At 41.6% G+C, this 21,052-nt stretch overlaps 1 protein-coding gene across 2 annotated transcripts in view; it reads right to left on the reverse strand.

Annotated features, from left to right (window-relative positions):
- Positions 1 to 21,052, reverse strand: part of SHROOM3 (shroom family member 3) — a gene marked incomplete at both ends in the record, with an annotated part of 356,251 nt that overhangs the window by 135,169 nt on the left and 200,030 nt on the right. The window contains one exon of one of the 2 annotated variants that reach the window (XM_080697708.1): positions 3,484 to 3,563. The exons of the other annotated variant lie outside the window; for it this stretch is intronic. Coding sequence (XP_080553834.1) covers positions 3,484 to 3,563 — 80 coding nt within the window. Of the gene's footprint in view, positions 1 to 3,483; positions 3,564 to 21,052 lie in introns of those variants that run through there. 2 annotated transcript variants of the gene reach the window in all.

Raw genomic sequence — 21,052 nt, forward strand, 5'->3', positions numbered from 1 at the left:
ACAAAATGCTTACAACTGTGACAGGCATCTAATAAACAAGGTGTTTAGCTATGGTTATTTTAATCCTCATTTGGAGAGAAAACTGTGGATACAAACTGTACCTTAATCTCACCCCCCCCAAAGTACCCCAAAACCCTGCCATTCATTTCCCCAGAATCTCATCTGCTGGTTCCTGGATTGCTGCTATACATTCCTTGCGGGCTCCTTGCCCTGCAAGCGCCAACCTATCTTGCCTGGCACGCTGGATTCAGCTCTTTTAAGCCTTCCTTTTATCTCTTTATGGTTTGCCTTCGGTGGTTTCTCACTGCCAAAAGTTTAAATTTCAAACATCTTTGCCCCTCCCACTCTGGCCACATCCTCCCCTTCTCAGGTGTTTCAAAGGGGTTTCAAACAGGAGCCCTCTGCTTCCACCACTCTGATCCATTCCCTGTCCCCCAAGCACCACAAGAACTCAAGAACGTTCCTGATTCTGTGCCTTTGCCTCCAGCAACCAGCCACCCCACTCTGAATCCTATCATCTCAAGATCTCAGTGGAAAAATACCATATTTGAGAAGGCTGTCTGACCACTCAGATCCAGTGATTCTATTTTACGCCCCTAAAGTGTCTCAAATCTTAGACCTGGTTCTCATTTGAGAAGCAATGATACTCATCCTTACCGTGTTGTGTGGCTGTGGGGTGGGCGCCAGGGGTATCATACGCAGGAAAATTCCAACAAGCCTTTGTGGATCAGGCTTTGGAAAGTCAGAAATGAAGAAGGCAAAGTCCTTGTCCTCATTGAGTTCATGGTATATTTGAAGAGATAGAAAGAAAATAATAATAATAATAATAATAATAATAATAATAATAATAATAATAAAATTGCTAGGCCATGGTTGGCCCTGTGATTTGTCAGAGGCACACATAAAGCACATGGTGGCCCAAAGATTAAAAAAAAAATGATCACAAAGGAATGAATCAACATTAAAGGTGTGAAGTGTGTGGTTCATCTTTTCCTCTCCCAACCAAATTTGCCTTTCAAAAACATAGAGCCGGTTTTGAAATATTTTAAGATCCTGTCCTACTTAGGCTCTCAAGATGACCGGCTCTGACCGGTTTTCCCTCCCCAGCACCTGCCTCTCCCTGGAGTATATTTCCACCTTCCTTTCTACTTAATTCACCTTTATCTGCCTATTTATTTGTTTAAAATGTGAACCAACTGGTCAGGTACAGTAATCTAATTCTGCATTTGGTTGGAAGCCAATGCATTGAGGGCATTCAATAAATAATGGCGTTTGGCGTGCCGTTCCTACATTCTGGCCGCTTAAGTCTGAGCCAAAGCTGGGACCGTAGGAGGCAAGCTCAAGAGATACCGAAATGAAGGGCCGGGGAGCTTTGAAGACCGTGAAGGCAAATTTGCTCTGATTGCCTGGCCCAGAGATGATGCACCTGTATGCGGGCTTGCTGGGGTGAAGGCTGACATGCAAAGCTTACTCCTGTGAGTCGGTGAGGGTGTGTCCATCTTCCTGACAAGTTTTCCCTGATTCGATCTGGGTAAAGTACATAAAGTCTCCTCGCCATGGGCACAGAGGCTGGTATTTACTTGCCTTCATTAAGGAAATTCTTCTTCCTGTGAGTGGGTGGTTCTGGGAGGGGCGAGGCAGGTACCTGCTGGATGACACAGCTGTTCCAAGGAAGGAAGAGCAGGAAGAAGATGGGGCATCTTTAAAACAAAATCTCAGGCAGGGGATGTAGCTCAGTGGAAGAGCAGGTGGGAGGACCCAGGTTTGATCTCCAGCACCACATAAGTAAAACAAAACAAAACCAAAGTCTCATGAGCAATGTGTGTTCATTCGAACATTGATTCATCCATCCATCCATCCTTCTGCCATGTGATAGTCAATGAGGATAAAAAGATGACTATTAAAGCCCTGGATAGTCAACAAATATGTACTCAATCAGTGGTCTAGATTAGGCTTCAGCTTTACTTCGATGACCATCTCCTACCGAAGGACACTCTGTACTTTCCCTGTTACAGATGTTATTGAACCCATCTCAGCACACAGTGAAAAGTGGCATCATGGCCTGGATGAAAACGGTATTCCAGTAGAGTCCCTACATCCCAGGACTTAGGCCTCCAATTTCCTCATTTTTAACCTTCTTCCCTGTTGTCTGTTTATGTACCTGTGTAGTCCCCTCTGGTTTCATCTGCTATTTGGTTTCTCCAGGCCCCTGAGTGGTTATTTAAATGCAGATGACTCTCAGGCAGCACTGGGCAGTTGTGATTTACCCTCTAGTTCCCCTCTTCTAGCTGCATTTTCCCAGGCTGTAAACGGTGGGAGAGAAACTTCCCAGGCAGTAAAGGCTGGCTCCGCTTCCAACTAGATCACAGGCTCTGTAGCAATTTGGCTTTTCCAGTGCATCGCCCATGCTCCATCTGTAGGATGCAAGGGTGCCAGTCGGCTCAGAGATAGGACAAGTGCCGGGGAACTCTTAGCTGGAAAGGATAAAGCACCCAAGAACAAGGCAATATTGTAAGAAGAAATTCTGATTTTTATGGTTCCTCAAAACCAAGCCTCACAGTTTCCAGCTTTTCTGCTTCTGCGATTTTGGCATTTTACCTCCAAGGAGGTCTGAATAATGAGCATGACTAGTCTTCTCAAGCACAGACTCCCATACTTAGAATGGAGTTGGCACAAAAACGAACACTGGGTTGGGCTGGCTGGTAGTCAAACACTGCCAGCAGGTGAGCCTGGAGCACTGGTTGGGGGAAGCACCTCTGATACAGGAGAGGTTTTCTTAAAATGTCACTCAAAGCTGGATTCAATTAAGCTACAAATTTGAAAAGAATCATGTTTCAAAATGAGAAACTGATCTTTATGCCTCATGATGGAGAAACCTTTCCAGATTACACTACATGAACACACACACACACACATACACACACACACGACGTCCATGAGTTGTAGGTTTTTTTCTCCCCCGTGGGGTATATAAAGCAAATTCTTTGAGCACGCATGATGGATGTCACTCTAGAGGAAAACTCCTCTCTATATCTGCTTTCAATAATCTGCCAGGGGACAAAATGTTAGCAATGTTAACACAGGAGAACAGCTAAAAATCCCAAATAAACACTATGCTCACAAGCAGAATGGGAAATAGCAAACTCAGTTCTGATAAAGTATGGGTAGCCATAATTATTCTTCTATCCTAACTTTCAAATATAAGAATGAACAAACATAATGTTTCTAACTTAAAAAGAGAAACTTCCAGAAATAAGATCCCTTGAGGGAAAAGACTGTCTAACTGAAACTCGGACCCAAGGCGGCTGAAGGTGCGCTCAGCTTTACTCTTCGTGCTGAGTAAACACTTTCCATTTATCAAGTGGAGGAAGTAAGAGGACTGAGCACTGTAGTACTGCCTTCACATTCCCCACTCCCCCCCAGAAACCCTCACGTAGGAATACTGGCTAACAGGAAACACAGCCCTGTGCAGGCCTCACTTACAAATTCCGTTGCCTCCTTGAGTTTTGGGTTCCAAGCCTGGGAAGCACGAGAGCCAGGCAGCCACCTTTGCTCACCACCATGTCTGATGCAGGCCAGCGCGGAGACTGGTACAGAGAGGAGAGCAGCCCAGAGGGAAGAGGAAGAGGCTCTTAATCACCATCCACGCAGAGCTGGCACTGCTTATAAAAACAACAGAACTCCCCCAGGTAGCAGCACCTCCCAGCTACCTTGCCTCATTACCAATTTGCAGTAATAACCTCTGCTGTGAGCATGAAAGGGAAGAGGGCTGGCCTAGATGGCCAGAGGGCAGAAAACAAGCAAGAGACCCCAAGCGATGGGTAGACAGTCACTTCAGGAGGGCTTCCTGATACCAAGGGCTCTTCTCTGAAGAGCAGGTGCCAGGGAATTACATGTGGATTTTGTAGGTACTCAGTAAAGGCTTACCGACTGCTCCCTTTCAAGTCGTTTGGAATATCTCCCTGTAAATAGAGCCAGCCGCCTGATTAGGGGTGCCGGCAGAGGTGGAACCTGTTATGGTAGTTTCTGTGTCCCCTCCAAGATCTGGCTGCCTCAAGGGGACTGCCTTCCAAAGGTTTGAGGACGATGGGGATTCCCTCTTCCCGGAAAGCCCACTTTGGATCTACACAAGCCAGGCCTTACAGACCCCTGACCAAATGTTGCTCCTTCCCCAAAAGGTAAGGTCACTCTTAAGAGTTGGCAAAAGCTTTAGAGTCTTCAGCAGTAATGAGCAAATGGTTTTTCTTGATCTGATCCATGGAAGACTCATTCCCTAGGGTCAGACTGTGGGGGACGGAGTGTACAGATTAGGAAGGATCATTTCATTTCTGTCTTGCTCAGGTATAATGCCTTATTCCTGCAGACAATTTTAGAGTTTTGTAGTAAAAACCCAGGGGGAAATGAGAAGGGATGGTTTTCAGGGATGAATCACGCCCTTTAAAGTTTTGAGCTCACTTGGCCTGGTCCCATTGCATGCCAGAAAATTAACCTTTAACTAGGCCCTTTTGAAAGAAGGTTGTAACTAAAAATATTTTTTTATTTTAACATAACATATCCAGAGCAAAAAGGTTACCCTTGCATTGGAGATAAAATGACCCATTAACCGGCCTTCTAACATTGCTTGTAAATATAAATATACAATATGAGACCATTCATTTCTGGATTTAAAAAAAATGTATTTAGTGCCATTTAAGAAATTAGGATGGACAGAAGCAGACATCCACGTCTCCATCTGTTGACTCACTGAACAGGCTTGGCAAAGCTTCCTTTGACCTCTCCCAAGACATCCTCTTAGGTGTCTGGCTCAGTCACCCCACCCCACCTCCATTCTAGCACGGGTGGGTGGTGGTGCCTGTTTCCCCTGGGCTAGCCAGATGCCACTCATTGCAGAGAATCAGAGTCATTCAATCCCGCCAGACCTGACCTCATGACCTGGGAGGGAAAGGCAGTTAGGAGGGGCACTGAGCCCAATTTCTTCCCTTTCAGGGATCTCCCAGACTCAGCCAGGCTGGAGTCCTTGGCTTTGGCTACTAATCCCTACACCTAGTGAGGAGGGTGTCTCCCTGGGGCAAACCATTAAAAGTTTTTTTTTGTTTTGTTTTGTTTTGCGGGTCTGGGGATGGAACCCAGGGGCATTTGACCTCCAAGCTACACCCCCTGCCCTATTTTTTATTCTTTATTTTGAAACCGGGTCTCACTGAGTTGCAGAGGGCTTCACTAAGTAGCTGAGGCTGTCCGCAAACCGCAATCCTCCTGTCTCAGCCTCCCGAATGCTGGGATTACAAGCGTGCGCCACCACGCCCGGCTCCATTAAAAGTTTTAACTGAAGACATTCCCACAATATCCAAAGCTTGGATTTGTCCATCTGAGTAGAATTGTTTCTCCTTTAGCAAATTTCTCATTGCCCAGGGGAGCCAGTGGCTGTGGCTTTACAACAAGCTTCTAAGGATCTGGAGTATATCTTTTCCTCAAAAATGTTTAAAGGAGTTGGGCATGCAGGGCGTGGTGGCACACACTTGTAATCCCAGATTTCCGGTGGCGAGACTGGAGGATCACAGTTCCTGGGCAGCCTCAGCTACTAGGCGAGGCCCTCAGTGAGACCCTGTTTCAAAAAAGTAGGGTTAGGGGGTGTAGCTCGGAGGTAGAACACCCCTGGGTTCCATCCCCAGTACTGCAAAAAAAAAAAAAAAATAAAATAAATAAATAAATAAATAAATAAATAAAAATTAAAAGACTAAAAAATAGGGCTGGGGGTGTACCTCAGAGGTACAATACCCCTGGGTTCCATCCTGAGTACAGAAAAAAAAAGAGTCGGGCGTAGTGGTACGCGCTTATAATCCCAGTACTTGGGAGGCTGAGACAGGAGCATCACAGGTTCACTTTCAGCCTCAGCTACTTAGTGAGGCCCTTTGCAACTCAGTGAGACCCTGTTTCAAAATAAAGAAAAAAAAATAGGGCTCGAGGTGCAGCTCAGAGGTAGAATGCCCCTGGGTTCAATCTCCAGTACCGCAAAAAAAAACAAAAACAAAAACAAAAACAAAACAAAAACATTTTAAAGTAAGCATTGAATTCACAAAGGAAGAAGAGGAAAGGAACCTGTGATATTCAAAGTAATTCCTCTCCTCCTTTTTTTGTGACCTTTCCTTCCCTGAAAATAGTGATTCTTCTGATGTTCTCATTTTTGCTACCAATGTTCCACTCTTGAGTATGTCATTAGGATGAGACTATACTCTCAATCTTTATGTTTTCATTAGACCTAGAAAAACAATGGATAAACAGAGAAGCTTTGGGTTTGGGTTCAAATTCTGCAGGATGAACTTTCTATGATAAAATGTGCCCATTCAGAAAGGCACTGGAAAATCTTGATTGAAAAACGTCTGTTCATTTTTTTTTTTTTTTTGGGCAGATTTTTGGTGGTACTGGGAGTGGAACCCAGAGGCTTTCTACCTCCGGGCTATACTCCCAGACCTATTTTATATTTTATTTGGAAACAGGGTCTCACTAAGTTGCTGAGCCTTACTAAGTAGCTGAGGCTGGCTTCAAACCTGTGCGATCCTCCTGTCTCGCCTCCCAAGTGCGGGGATTACAAGCGTGCGCCACCACTCCCGGCTAAAATGTCTGTTCATTTAAATGTGTATATTGTAGAAGTATTTTTCTCTCACCTAGAAATGAGCTAAAATACTATAATTCTTGGATGATAGGCAAATGGGGCTGTCAAGCACATTAGGACTAATGATTTTTAAATCACCGAGAGGAGAAATTTCAGAGCTGAAGTAAAAAGCTATTTCTGAATATTTAGCTATACTTTATTTGAAAATTCAGAAAGTTCATTAATAATTACTAACTTGTTTTCTCTTGGGTTCCTAATGGTTGGGTTATTTATTAAACAGGTATATCTCTGCCAAAAGATTTGAAAATAGCTGAGTGTTTCTTCAAATATGTCACTTGGCACTTTAACCAAAAAAGTAATGAAGAATGTCTGAAAATTTTAGAATTTTTGTAGAAGAAAAACAAGGTTCCAATAAAATAAAGGGAGACATCAATTACACATTCTGCCCATTTAAGAATTTAAAAGTAAGACTTCCAGGAAGATGGCGATGGAGGAAAGCGGCACTTACAAGCCCCGCTAACAATCGAACTCTATTACCACAAAACTAGCACCTTTCAGAGCCAGAAAACACCACCAGCAAAGAAATAAAACCTGTAAATACAAAAAGGACAGAGAAAAAGGGCTGGAAAAACAAGACACAAGAAAGAAACCAGCCCAAAGGGCCGCGCCTGCCTCGCGCCGCGGCCCAAAGGAGCCGGAGCGGCCAGAGCCGGGGAGTGGAGCAGCCAGACCCACAGCGCAGGGCAGCCGGACCCGCGGCGCAGAGCAGCCGAAGCCGGGGCACAAAGGAGCCGGAGCGGCCAGAGCCGGGTCAGGGAGCAGCCAGACCCGCGGCACAGAGCACCTAGAGCCACAGCGCGGAGCAACCCAAGCCGCGGCGCAAAGTGGCTGGAGCGGCCGGAGCCGCAGCGAGGAGCGGAGCGGCCAGAGCTGCGGCGAGGAGCGGCGCGGCCTACATCTTCGCTAGCAGCACCAGGCTCCAGAAGGAGGGAAATTCAGAACAGAGCTCAAATCCAAAGAGGAGGTACGCCGGCCTTGCGGCCTAGGTTGCAGCAGCAGTGCCTTACTGCTGGTGGCAGCGGCGAGTTCACCGGACGGCCCTAGACCAACACACTCAAGCAGCCACCAGGCGCCAGAGAGGAGGTGTGGACAGCAAGCCGAGGTGAGCCACTGCTGAATAGCCGGGCGGCAGTCAGCAGTTTCTTCGGCGCAAGGAGCATCTAAAGCTCCCAAGGGCCGGAATCAGCACACCTGGCAGGGACTCAGAGCGGAGCTCGAAACCAGAGAAGAAATACGCAGCATCACAGCCGAGGGCGTGGCAGTGATGCCATATTGCCAGTGGCGGCAGCAGCGAATCCACCGAGTTCTCTACAGCTCCATCAGCTGTACAGAAAATCAACAAAACCAAAAGCTGGTTTCTTGAAAAAATTAACAAGATTGATAAACGACTAGCCAACCTAACTAAAAAAAAGAGAGAATCAACCCAAATTATGAATATAAGGGATGAAAAAGGAGACATTACTACTGAGAGCGTAGAAATCCAGAGGATTATCAGAAACTACTTTGAAAAACTATACTCCAACAAAATGGAAAGTCTGGAGGAAATCGACAACTTCCTAGATAAATACAACCTTCCTAAACAGAGTCAAGAAGATATAGAACACTTAAACCAACCAATAACAATCAAAGAGATTGAAATAGCAATAAAGAGCTTACCATCAAAGAAAAGCCCAGGGACCAGATGGTTTCCCAAGTGAATTCTATAAAACCTTTATAGGAGAACTAATCCCAATACTACTCAAACTATTTCAGGAAATAGAAAAAACCGGGACTCTCCCAAATACATTCTATGAAGCCAACATCACACTAATACCCAAACCAAATAAAGACAGTTCAAGGAAGGAAAACTACAGGCCTATATCTCTGATGAACTTGGATGCAAAACTATTAAACAAAATACTAGCAACACGCATTCAAAACCACATCAAGAAAATCATTCACCATGACCAGGTAGGGTTCATCCCAGGGATGCAAGGCTGGTTCAATATACGAAAAACAATCCACGTAATTCATCATATAAACATAATCAAAGACAAAAACCACATGATCATCTCAATAGATGCTGAAAAAGCATTTGATAAAATTCAACATCCGGAAAAAAAAAAAAAAAAAAGGCTACATTTCAAGATGGCGACCGAGAAAAGCGGGGCTTAAGAGTCCCGCTAACAACCAATCTCCATTACCACAAAAAGAGCGCCTTTCATAGCCAGAAAACACCATCACCAGAAAAACAAAAAAAACCACCAGGCTAGAGAGAAAGCGGACTGAGAACAGAGCTCAGGGCCACAGAGGAGACACACGAGCCCGAGGATGCGGCAGCAGCGCCATACTGCCGGCGGCAGCGGCGAACTCAACGGACGGCTACAGCAAGCCAGGTGAGCCGCTGCGGAACAGCCAGGCGGGATATTTCGGCGCAGACAGCATTTAAAGCTCCCAGTGGCTGAGCTCAGCACACGCTGCAGGGATTCAGAGTAGAAATCAAAACCAGAGAAGAAAAAATACGCCAGCCTCATGGCCGAGGGCGTGGCAGAGGCGCCATATTGCCACCGGCGGCGGCAGCAGCAGTGAATTCACCGAGTCCAGTACAGCTACATCTGCGTACTCAAGAACAGTGAGTCAAATTGCGGGCCACAGAGGAGAAATCGCAGTATTGGGCCTCCTGGGACTTGACCCAGTGAGGGAGTGGTGGTGGCAGAGATATCACACCATAGGAGAACGTGCAACCTGGCACCTCCCATAGTTTAAAGCAGCCTCTATCGACTCCCTGGGTCGGAGACTCTGTGATACAACCCAGTAAAGGAGTAGTGGAGTCTGAGATACTACTGACTCGAGATCCAGAGCACCTTAAGTGAAGCCATAGTGACCCAAGGGAAGAACCCAGAGAAGGCACTAACCTCCAAAATCATGGGAAAGAGGAATAACAATGGAGTAATGAATGTGCACAACCCCACAACATCAGAACCTGATAAAACAGAAAATCAGAGATTTCTAGAAGATCAAATCAGGAAAATAACTGTAGAAATAATAGAGGTGCTTCGAAAAGAACTCAGAGAGAGCCAAAAAGAGATAAAGGATGCAATTAATGAAGTAAAGGCCTCAATTCAAAGCACAAACAACCGATTAGACCACATGGAGAACAGAATCTCGCTCTTAGAAGATGAGCAATCAAAAAATGAATGCATAGTTTCTGATCTGGAAAAAAATATCCAACAGCAGGAATCTGACATTGAAGAAATATGGGCCCATCTTAAGAGAGCTAACCTAAGAATAATTGGAATAGAGGAGGGAAAAGAAAGTGATACCAAAGGGATCAACAATCTCTTCAAGGAAGTAATAGCAGAAAATTTTCCAAATATAGAGCAAGAGGTTGATACACAGATCCAGGAAACTTATAGAACTCCCTTTAGACAGGATCGGAGAAGAGGATCCCCAAGCCATATAATTGTCAAAATGACCAATGTGGAAGCCAAGCAGAGAATCTTAAAGGCAACAAAAACAAAGGGCCAAGTGACATTCAGAGGCAAACCAATTAGAATCACTCCAGACTTCCCAAACCAAGTCAGGAGAGCCAGAAGGGCTTGGAGTAACATATTCCAAACTCTGAAAGAAAACAACTTCCAGCCAAAAATTTCCTATCCAGCAAAACTTTCTATCAAATTAGATGGAGAAATAAGAAGCTTCCATGACAAACAGAAACTGAAGGAATTTATGTCTTCAAAACCAGCGCTAGAGAAAATACTCAAAGAGATTAACTACAAAGAAGAAATAGGGAACACTCACCAGAACCAGAGAAACAAGAGTTTCCATCCAACAGACAACTAAGATTGGTTATCTGTGGAGATTCATTATTTATGTTAGTCTTTTACCTATCTCTAAGTTGTATTGTTTGCCTTTATTGGTGTTAATTTTTAGGATTTCTAGTTGGAATATTAATATACCTTCAGATATAGCATTTGGAAATATTTTATCCAATTCTATTAGTAACTTTTAACTCTGTTTACATTGTCTTTGGATACACAATATTTTCTTTTATTTTTTAGGGAGTTTGTATATTCTTCTGTTGCCTGTGCCATTGAAATCATATCCAAGAAATCACTGCCAATTTCAATGTTGTGAGGTTTTATGACCCAGATTTTCTCCTAAAAGTTTATAGTCTTAAGATTTATATTTAGGTCTTTTATCTATTTTGAGTTAATACTTGTATATGGGATTAGGTAAAGGTCCAATTTTATTCTTTTCCATGTAATTATTATTTTTCAACAATATTTAGTTAAAAGATTATTATTTCCACCACCAAATGTTCGTGGAAACCTTGTCAAAAATAACTTGACAATATAGGGAAGAATTTAGCTCTAGGCTTGTATTTAACTCCAATGGTCTATATATCTGCCTTTAGAACAGTACTACACTGTTTCAATTATTGTAGCTTTATATGGTTTGAAATCAGAAAATATATATCTGCTAGCTTTGTTCTTTTTCAAGATCGTTTTGGGTATCTAGAATTCATATTCCATATTAGGATAGATATTTTTCTGAAAAATAAATATATAAATATATGATAGTTTCACCTAAAAAAACAGAAAAAAATATGCTCTAGTAAGAAAGAAAGCAAAAAGAAATATTGAAATGCTATCTTTAAATCATCAAACACTTGGTATCAGACAAATGAAACTGTTATGTGAGATTATCATTTTTAATTTTGGATAAATTGCTATAATACTAGATGTCAACCACTAAGCCAAGCATGGGAAGGAGGGATGGGGAGAGAATGGGGTGGGGATCGGGTGGGGGCTGACTGGGCGATGTGTGCATGTATGTCTACAAAAGTTTGTATCCCACTATGATGTATGAATACAGTGCACCAATAAAATAAAATTAAAAAAAAAAAAAATTCAACATCCATTTATGATAAAAACACTGCAGAGCATTGGAATAGAAGGAACATATCTCAACATTATTAAGGCAATCTACAATAAGCCCACTGCCAACATCATATTAAATGGGGAAAAACTTCAAGAATTTCCCCTAAAAACTGGAACGAGACAAGGATGTCCACTATCACCACTTCTCTTCCATATAGTACTAGAGACTCTAGCCAGAGCAATAAGGCAAGAAAAGGAAATCAAAGGAGTACAAATAGGAAAAGAAGAACTTAAGCTTTCACTATTTGCAGATGACATGATACTATATTTAGAAAACCCAACAAACTCAACCAAAAGGCTTATAGAACTGATCAACAAATTCAGCAAGGTATCTGGATACAAAATCAATCTTAAAAAGTCAGAAGCTTTCCTGTACACCAACCATAAATCCACTGAAAAAGAAATTCAGAAAACACTTCCACTCAGGATCTTCCACAAAAAAATAAAATACCTAGGAATAAACTTGACCAAGGAAGTAAAAGATCTCTACAAAGAAAATTATAAAACACTGAAAAAAGAAATCGAAGAAGATCTTAGAAGATGGAAAGACCTTCCATGTTCATGGATTGGTAGAATAAATATCATTAAAATGGCCATCCTCCCAAAAGTGATCTACAGATTTAATGCAATGCCCATTAAACTACCAAAATCATTCCTCACAGACATAGAAAAATCAGTCCTTAAATTTATCTGGAATAACAAAAAGCCCAGAATAGCCAAGGTAGTTTTCAGCAACAAAAACCATGCAGGAGGAATCACAATACCTGACTTTAAACTATACTACAAAGCCATTGTAATAAAAACAGCATGGTACTGGCAAAAGAACAGATATATAGACCAATGGAGCAGAGTAGAAGACCCAGAAACAAGTCCACACACTTTCAGCCAATTGATTTTTGACAAAGGGGCCAAAAACATATACTGGAAAAAAGATAGCCTCTTCAACAAATGGTGTTGGCAAAACTGGTTAACCATATGCAGAAAATTGGATATTAATCCCACTTTTTCACCCTGTACAAAAGTCAACTCACGATGGATCAAAGACTTGGAAATTGAACCAGAGACTTTGAAGCTCCTTGAAGAGGGCATAGGTCCAACACTACAACACATAGGCACAGACAAACATTTCCTCAACAAGACCCCAAAGGCACAACAAATTAAAAGGAGAATCAATACATGGGATTGCATGAAACTGAAGAGCTTCTGTTCAGCAAAGGAAACTATCAAGAACCTCAATCGAGAGCCAACAGAATGGGAGAAGATTTTTGCCACCTACACCACTGATAGAGGACTAATATCTAGAATATACAGAGAACTCAAGAAACTCAACACTAAGAAAACAAAGCATCCAATAACAAAATGGGCAAATGAACTAAATAGACACTTCACAAAAGAAGAAATTCAAATGGCCAATAAATGCATGAAAAAATGCTCAACATCACTGGCAATCAGAGAGATGCAAATCAAAACTACCCTGAGATTTCACCTAACTCCAACTAGAATGGCCATCATTCAAAACACAAACAACAACAGATGCTGGTGAGGATGTGGAGAAGTGGGAACTCTAAGACATTGTTGGTGGGATTGCAAATTAGTGCAACCACTCTGGAAAACAGTATGGAGAATCCTCAGAAGAATGGGAACAAATCTACCATTCGATCCAGCAATACCACTGTTGGTATCTACCCAAAAGAAAAGAAACCAAACTACCAAACTAATGCATGTGTATCTATGTTCATAGCTGCACAATTCACCATAGCCAAACTATGGAACCAGCCAAGATGTCCATCAACAGATGAATGGATTACAAAACTGTGGGAAATGTACACAATGGAATTTTACTCAGCCATCAAAAAAAACCTCAATTACATCATTTTCAGAGAAATGGATGGAACTGGAGGACATTATGCTAAGTGAGATTAATCAGTCACAAAAAATAAAAAATCAGATGCTTTCCCTAATATGTGAGAGTTAGGGAGAAATGTGTCATAGGAGGAACTCTTGAAAGAGGAAATCCTATAGAGGAGCAAACAAAACAACCTAAAGGAGGAGAAAGGAGAGGGGAAGAGGAAAATCTCTAAAACACATAAAGTACTTAAACATATCAAAGTCAATCACTAAGCCAAGCAAGGGAGGGAGGGATGGGGAGGGAGAGAAACAAGATTTTCCATCCAAAAGACAACTAAGATTAGTTATCTGTGGAGATTCATTATTTATGTTAGTCTTTTACCTATCTAAATTGTATTGTTTTGATGGGGTGTGTCTATACAGCGCCTAAGAAGATTCGGCCTGAGCGGCCTACAGCCTAAGGCAAAACTTTAAGTAATGGGGTGTGTCTATACAGCACCTAAGAAGATTCGGCCTGAGCTGCCTACGGCCTACGGCAAAACTTTAAGTAAAGTGATTCAGTAAAAAACGGTCAAGATGGCGCCTGGAGGAAGCTAGGAAGGCGGAGTTTCCCCATTCACTATGGGTGGGGAAACTGAGCGGTTTTTCCCTTTCTACCTTAAAAGGAGCTTCCCGTACACATGAATGGCTCATGTACTGGCCTGGGATTGGCTGTAAACTACGTGCTAGTGATCTTTATCCCAGATAGGCTAGGCTAAATTCCCCTCATGGCTTGGTGCTATATAAAGAACTGCTTGGAGAGAAATAAATGAGATCTTGCTTGACTTGACTCCCGGCTCGTGGGTTTGTGTTCGAGTCGTCCGGTACTCATCATCTCGCCAAGCCCCGTCAGCTGTCGGGCAGGATTCCCGACATTGTTTGCTTTTATTGTTGTTAATTTTTAGGATTTCTAGTTGGAATATTAATATACCTTCAGATATAGCATTTGGAAATATTTTATCCCATTCTATCAGTAACTTTTAACTCTGTTCACATTGTCTTTGGATATACAATATTTTTTTTTTTTTAGGGAGTTTGTTTACCCTCCTGTTGCCTGTGCCATTGAAATCATATCCAAGAAATCACTCCCACTTTCAATGTTGTGAGGTTTATGACCCAGATTTTCTTCTAAAAGTTTATAGTCTTAAGAATTATATTTAGGTCTTTTATCTATTTTGAGTTAATATTTGTATATGGGATTAGGTAAGGGTCCAATTTTATTCTTTTTCATGTAATTTTAATTTTTCAACAATATTCAGTTAAAAGATTATTATTTCCTCCACCAAATGTTCGTGGAAACCTTGTCAAATATAACTTGACAATATATGGAAGAATTTAGCTCTAGGCTTTTATTTAGCTCCAATGGTTTATATATCTGCCTTTAGAACAGTACTACACTGTTTCAATTATTGTAGCTTTATATGGTTTGAAATCAGAAAATATACATCTTCTAACTTTGTTCTTTTTCGAGATCCTTTTGGGTATCTAGAATCCATATTCCATATTAGGATAGATTTTTTTCTGAAAAATAAATATGTAAATATATGATAGTTTCACCTAAAAAAAAAAAGAAAAAATATTCTCTGGTAAGAAAGAAAGCAGCCGGGCGTGGTGGCGCACGCTTGCAATCCCCGCGCTTGGGAGGCAGAAACAGGAGGATCGCGCAGGTTCGAAGCCAGCCCCGCGCGCTGGTTTAGGAGACCCTGTTTCCAAATAAAAATGTAAAAATAGGTCTGGGAGTGTAGCCCGGAGGTACAAGGGCTTCCAGGAACCCCAGTACCACCAAAAAAAAAGAAAAAGAAAAAGAAAGAAAGCAAAAAGAAATATTGAAATGTTATCTTTATGTTATCAGAAGCTTGGTATCAGACAAATGAAACTGTTATATGAGATTATCATTTTTAATTTTGGATTAATTGCTATAATACTAGATGTCAATCACTAAGCCAAACATGGGAAGGAGGGAATGGGGTGGGGATTGAGTGGGGGTTGACTGGCGATGTGTGCATGTATGTCTACAAAAGTTTTCTTTGTATCCCACTATGATGTATGAATACAGTGCACCAATAAAAAATTAAAAAAATAAAAAATAAATAAAACCTCCAAAAAAAAAAGAATTTAAAAATGTCTGGGTATCAAGAGGAGCTCCCAGGAACCACTTTAAAGAACTGGATTTGGGAGCCAGGTGTGGTGGTATACCTGTAATACAGTATTTGGGAGGCTGAAACAGTAGGATGATAGATTCAAGAGCTGCCTCGGCAACTTATTGAGACTCTTAAAACCCAGTGAAAACCTGTTTCAAATAAAAAAGGACTGGGCGTGTAGTACAGAGGTGGCATGCCTCTGAGTTCAATCCATGGTGAAGCCCCCCCATACTCCCCACACATACACTCAAGAACTGGATTTGGATGCATGAGACAGTCTCAGTTCTTAATTGTAAAAGTCTACAACCAAGAGAATAATACATTGGGATTCCAAAATATAGTGTTTGTATGAGGCATCAGGGTGAATACCTAAGAGACTGTAAATAGGATGAGAGTGGGCATCTCCCAGGCTGAAATCTCAGGATTGAGCTGATATTACAAACCAAATGTCAGAAGTTTCCCTACAGTTCTGGCCTGTGCTTTTTTCCCAACCCTGATAATCTAGGGTAGTGTCTATCTTGAATTGCTCCTATGGCGGGGGAACCATGAAGTTACTTTGGCCACATAACGTTGCTCTGCTTCAAGGAAATTGTTATGGTCTGTGTATGAAATGTCCCACAGAAAACCTCATGTGCTGGCATGTTTCTTCCTCTCTCTCTCTCTCTCTCTCTCTCTCTCTCTCTCTCTCTCTCTCTCTCTCTCTCTCTCTCTCTTCTAGCTGTGGAGCAGTTTCCCTTCCACACCTTGCTGCCATGATGCCATATTTCTGCCTTGGAGCAGGCCACACATGGACTGAAACTGTCCACCTAATAAAATTATCCTCCTTTAAGTTATTCTTGTCAAGTATTTTGGTTATAGGGTCTCACTATTTGTTTAACATAATATGCTAAGTATATAAACATAAAGAATAATATAATAATATATAATATAATATATAATAATATAATATATACATATAAAATAATATATAATATAATATAAAATATAAAATATAATATAAAATAATATAATAATATAAATAATATTAAGTATATAATATAAATATAAAAGTACATAATATGTTAAGTTAACATAATATGTTAAATATATTTGGTTAACAGGGTCTCACTGAGTTGCAAAGGGCCTCACTAAGTAGCTGAAGCTGTCTGTGAACCGAGATCCTCCTGTCTTAGCCTCCCAAATGCTGGGATTACAAGCATGTGCCACCACACCCGGCTTGCCATAAAAAATTCTTAAAGGAAACTTGGCCTACCAATTTCACTTTGTTTTAAAGTGTGTATGTGCCGGGCGTGGTGGCGCACGCTTGTAATCCCCGCACTTGGGAGGTGGAGACAGGAGGATCGCGCAGGTATGAAGCCAGCCATGCTGGCTTAAGAGACCTTGTTTCCAAATAAAAATATAAAAAATAGGTCTGGAGTGTAGCCTGGACGTAGAAGGGCTTCCAGAAATCCCAGTACCACCAAACAATAAAAAATAAAAATAAGTAAATAAATAAATAAAGTGTGTGTGTACACTAATGTAGTTGACACATCTCTTTCTCTCTCTCAAAGTCATATAAACAGTTTTCCTGGGTATACTATAAAATATGCATCTTTTTTTAAACTTAGAAAATAAAATCAGCTCTTGAAGAACTAGTCAGCTCTCACATATGGGAAACATGATTGGAGACTCTCATCGTTTGGAATTTGAGATGCTTTCTCTTTTTGCAACACTGCAGATGAAGAGTTTAGAATTTGATAAATTATAAACCTAATGAGGCTTCTAACTCCTCTAGCCAGTCATTAGCTGCCAGGAAATGATCGTTGTTACTTAATTATAAGATGAGGCTAACCATTGAGAAATGCTCAAAGTGATCTGATTGGCCAATATACCCAGGACTAATTCCCCAGGCATGCCCTCTACATGCCAATTAAAGCTGCATCACCCACAATGAAAGGCTGCGTGCCGTTGGCTGTGTTCTACGTTGTCATTTTTAGATTAACAAAATCTGAACAAAAACAATTCTAGTCTAGGGCACTTCTCAAGCACGAATGGCTACTAGACCTTTCTAGTTTGGAGGATACGGTATCCACTTATGAGCTTATTGTTCTTCAGGAAATATCCTGTATTCTCACTTTGATTCCATTAAAAAAAGAGGCAATCTTGAAGATATTAAAGACAACCAATCATTGGTTATAATGACTATCAGATAGAAGAATGCCAAAAGCCTTCCAAAAGGAAAGTGTATATATTTCACTCGTTTGCAGTGAAAATGGGTGATGGTGGAAAATATTGAGTAATAAACGGGACCACCATTCTATCAGTGCAGGTTCTACTAGTATACAGATTTTTAAAACAAACAAACAAACAACAACAACAACAAAAGCCACTATCAAGAGGTTTCCAGAATAAAGTTTTCAATTTTATCTCAATGCATTATAATTTTATGCAGTTGTGTTCCAACACTGGTTTGATCAGATCTCTTCTGCCTTTTGTTTCTGGAATACCCCTCGGGTGGAGTTGCAGGACAATATGTTGGTTGGGATCAGAGGCCTGCAGCTCCCAGACTGCCTGGAATTGGTTTCCAATACCTACACTGTTATTTCAGCTTGGTACTTGGATGAGAAGAAAAGAATAGTGAGAACACTGAAATGTTTGCTGAAACATAAGAACCCCTCCCCAACTTAAGTTCAAGGCGTGTTGCAAGATTTCCATTGTAAACAGATCACCTGGAATTTAGAGGAGGCTGTGCAACCTTCTCATAAAAGGATGACATCAGCTCCCACTTACCTGGGAATTGTGAGGATTAGCTGAGTGAATACACCTACAACAGCGTACTAAGTGCTCAATTAAAGGTGAGATTTTTATTTTGTTGACTTTTGTTCTATTTGAGGGGCAGTGCTATTGAAATATGCCCAGGAAACTAGTGTTAAAAACTGCTTGGGGCAGCATGGATAAACATCAAGGTGACTCCATCTCTCCAAGCACACACAACACATAAAATTTCCTAAGAATGTGGTTTTTGTTTGTTTTTATAATTCACCATTTTAAAGCCTAAGACTCTGATGGCTTTCTAGTAACAGTATTTACAGTACTGCCTCAATTCCTAGGGAAAACAGTGATAGAAAGCTGGGTGTGGTGGTACACAACTATAATGCTAGTACTTGTAAGGCTGAGACTGAGAGATCACAGGTTCGAGACTAACATCAACAACTTAGCAAGACCCTGTTTCCAAATTAAAAAATTAAAAGGGCTGGGGGGTGTAGTTCGACAGTAGAATAACCCTGTATTCAATCTCCAGTCCCCTCCCCAGTTAATAATAATAATTTTAAAGTGGTAATAGAAACCCCCAAGGTGAATACGTTGTCCATACTCGCCATCTCATTTTGCCTCTTCTTCTTTCTTCAACCCACTGCAGTCCAGCATTTGTCCCCATGCCTCCCATGACTGCTCTGCTCAAAGTCACCGTTGTTCTCTATCTTGCAAGGTCAGCGATTTGTGCCCATCTCTCTCAGCAGAGACTGTCCCCTTCTTGAAACACTCTCCTCTGGGCTCCCACAGCACCAAGCCCTCTTGAGATCTTCCTCCTGCCCCAGGGCAGGGCTCCTTCCACATGCCTTTGCTGAGCCCACCTTCTCTCTGAGTGCCTGTGCCTGGGACTTACTCTTTATATCTTTTCTTTTCCCCATTTACATGCTGTCCTCAGGAGAGTGATTCCAGTCTTAGGACCTTACATATTACTTATATGTTGATAACTCTCCACTTAATGTCTTGGCTCTCTTTTACTGTTAAATTCTAAACTCTTATGTACAACCACAAACCCAGACATCTGATTGATATATCGAATCAAGCATAATATTTCTAATGTAGAATTCTTGATTCTGCTCTTGCCCGATCCCTGCCTCATCTGAAAATCAGTTGGTTTTACTGTCTCAAATCTCACCAGCTATGTCCACTGCTACTATGTCAGAGGAAGAAACCATCACCTCCTTGCGTTAGTAGAAGAACTTCCCTATTGGCTTCCCTTCCTACTTCTGCTTTTAGCCTCACATACTCTATTTCTCAAAATAGGATCTCAGTGTTATTTCATAGAAATAAACTTCATACTAATGTTTCCTTGCTTAAAATGCTCCAAGGACCTAGTGCTACACTTAGAATAGCATTTAACTCCTTACGATGGAGTACAGGCTCTGTGTGGCATGGCACCAGTCTATCTGTTCTCTGTGCTTCATTTGCTTTTACTGACCTTCATGTCCATCAATATTCAAAGACTGTTCCCATTTCAAGGCCTTGCCCCTCTGCCAAGAATACCTCACACAAGCCAGGCGTGGTGATGCACGCTTGTAATCCCAGCATTTGGGAGGCTGAGACAGGAGGATCGTGGTTCGAGGCCACCCCTAGCTACTACTTAGTGAGGCTCTCTGCAACTCAGTGAGACCTTGTTTCAAAATAAAAAAAATACAATATAGGGCTGGGATGTAGCTTGGGGGTAGAATGTCCAGGGTTCCATCCCCAGTACTGAAAAAAGAAAAAAGAAAAATAAAGAATACCTCACACCTTCATGTGGCTGGTTCCTTCCTCTTATTTCAGTTTTAGTTCAAAAGTCATCTGTCCTTTTCTAACTCTTTCTAAAGCAGCCAATCCCATGTACCTGTTCTATTTTTTTTACAGCATTTATTATGTAAAATTATTTCTACATTTAGTTGTTTGCTAATTGTATGCCCCCATGAGAAGTTCTATGAAAGCAATGCCTCTCCTATCTTATTCACCAAAACATTCCCCTTCCTTGCCTGCCATGGAGCAGGTAGTCCACAAAGATCTGCGGCATGAGGTAATTATCTCTGAGGGTAATAGCAGTTTGCAAATTATACATAATAGCCCTCTCGAACTCAGTGGCTAGTCCAAATAATTCACCAATACTTAAGAAAGTGCTGGGACCTGGGGCAAATTGAACTGAAGTTTATGTCTGATTGAAATCTACAGTCAAATAAAACTTATGTTCAAGCCTATGTTCATTTGCCCTTTATAGCTTCTTCTCTGATTCCTCATCAGGAGCCATCAAATGCTCATGGCAGAAGCATCCGTACAATCTTCCTTCGCCTTTTTCCTCTGGCTTCCTAGTCTAACAAGAATTCTTTAGCTGCAACTGATTGGATGAAAGAAATGAGTGCTTCTGTGCCCCAGCTTCTTCTAACCCAGTGGCCACTCCCTGCTTTATCTAAAACCTGGCCGCAGCAACTCAGGAGGCTCCGTCCAACTCTTCCTTTGAGAGTAGATCTGCTAAAATTTCCACAAGGGATGCAAGTCCACCAAAGTCAATGCATACAATGGCTGCTGCCACAGATTTTAACAAATGGTGGCAGAAATGACCTTCGACTTCACCGGTCTGCTCTCGCCTTTCCTGCTCCATCTAATGAAACTTCTAGCACTGCAGGTAGTGGAAAGGAGAGTAC

The sequence above is a fragment of the Muscardinus avellanarius genome, assembly GCF_963383645.1.
Source record: "Muscardinus avellanarius genome assembly, chromosome: 6".
NCBI lineage: Eukaryota > Metazoa > Chordata > Mammalia > Rodentia > Gliridae > Muscardinus > Muscardinus avellanarius.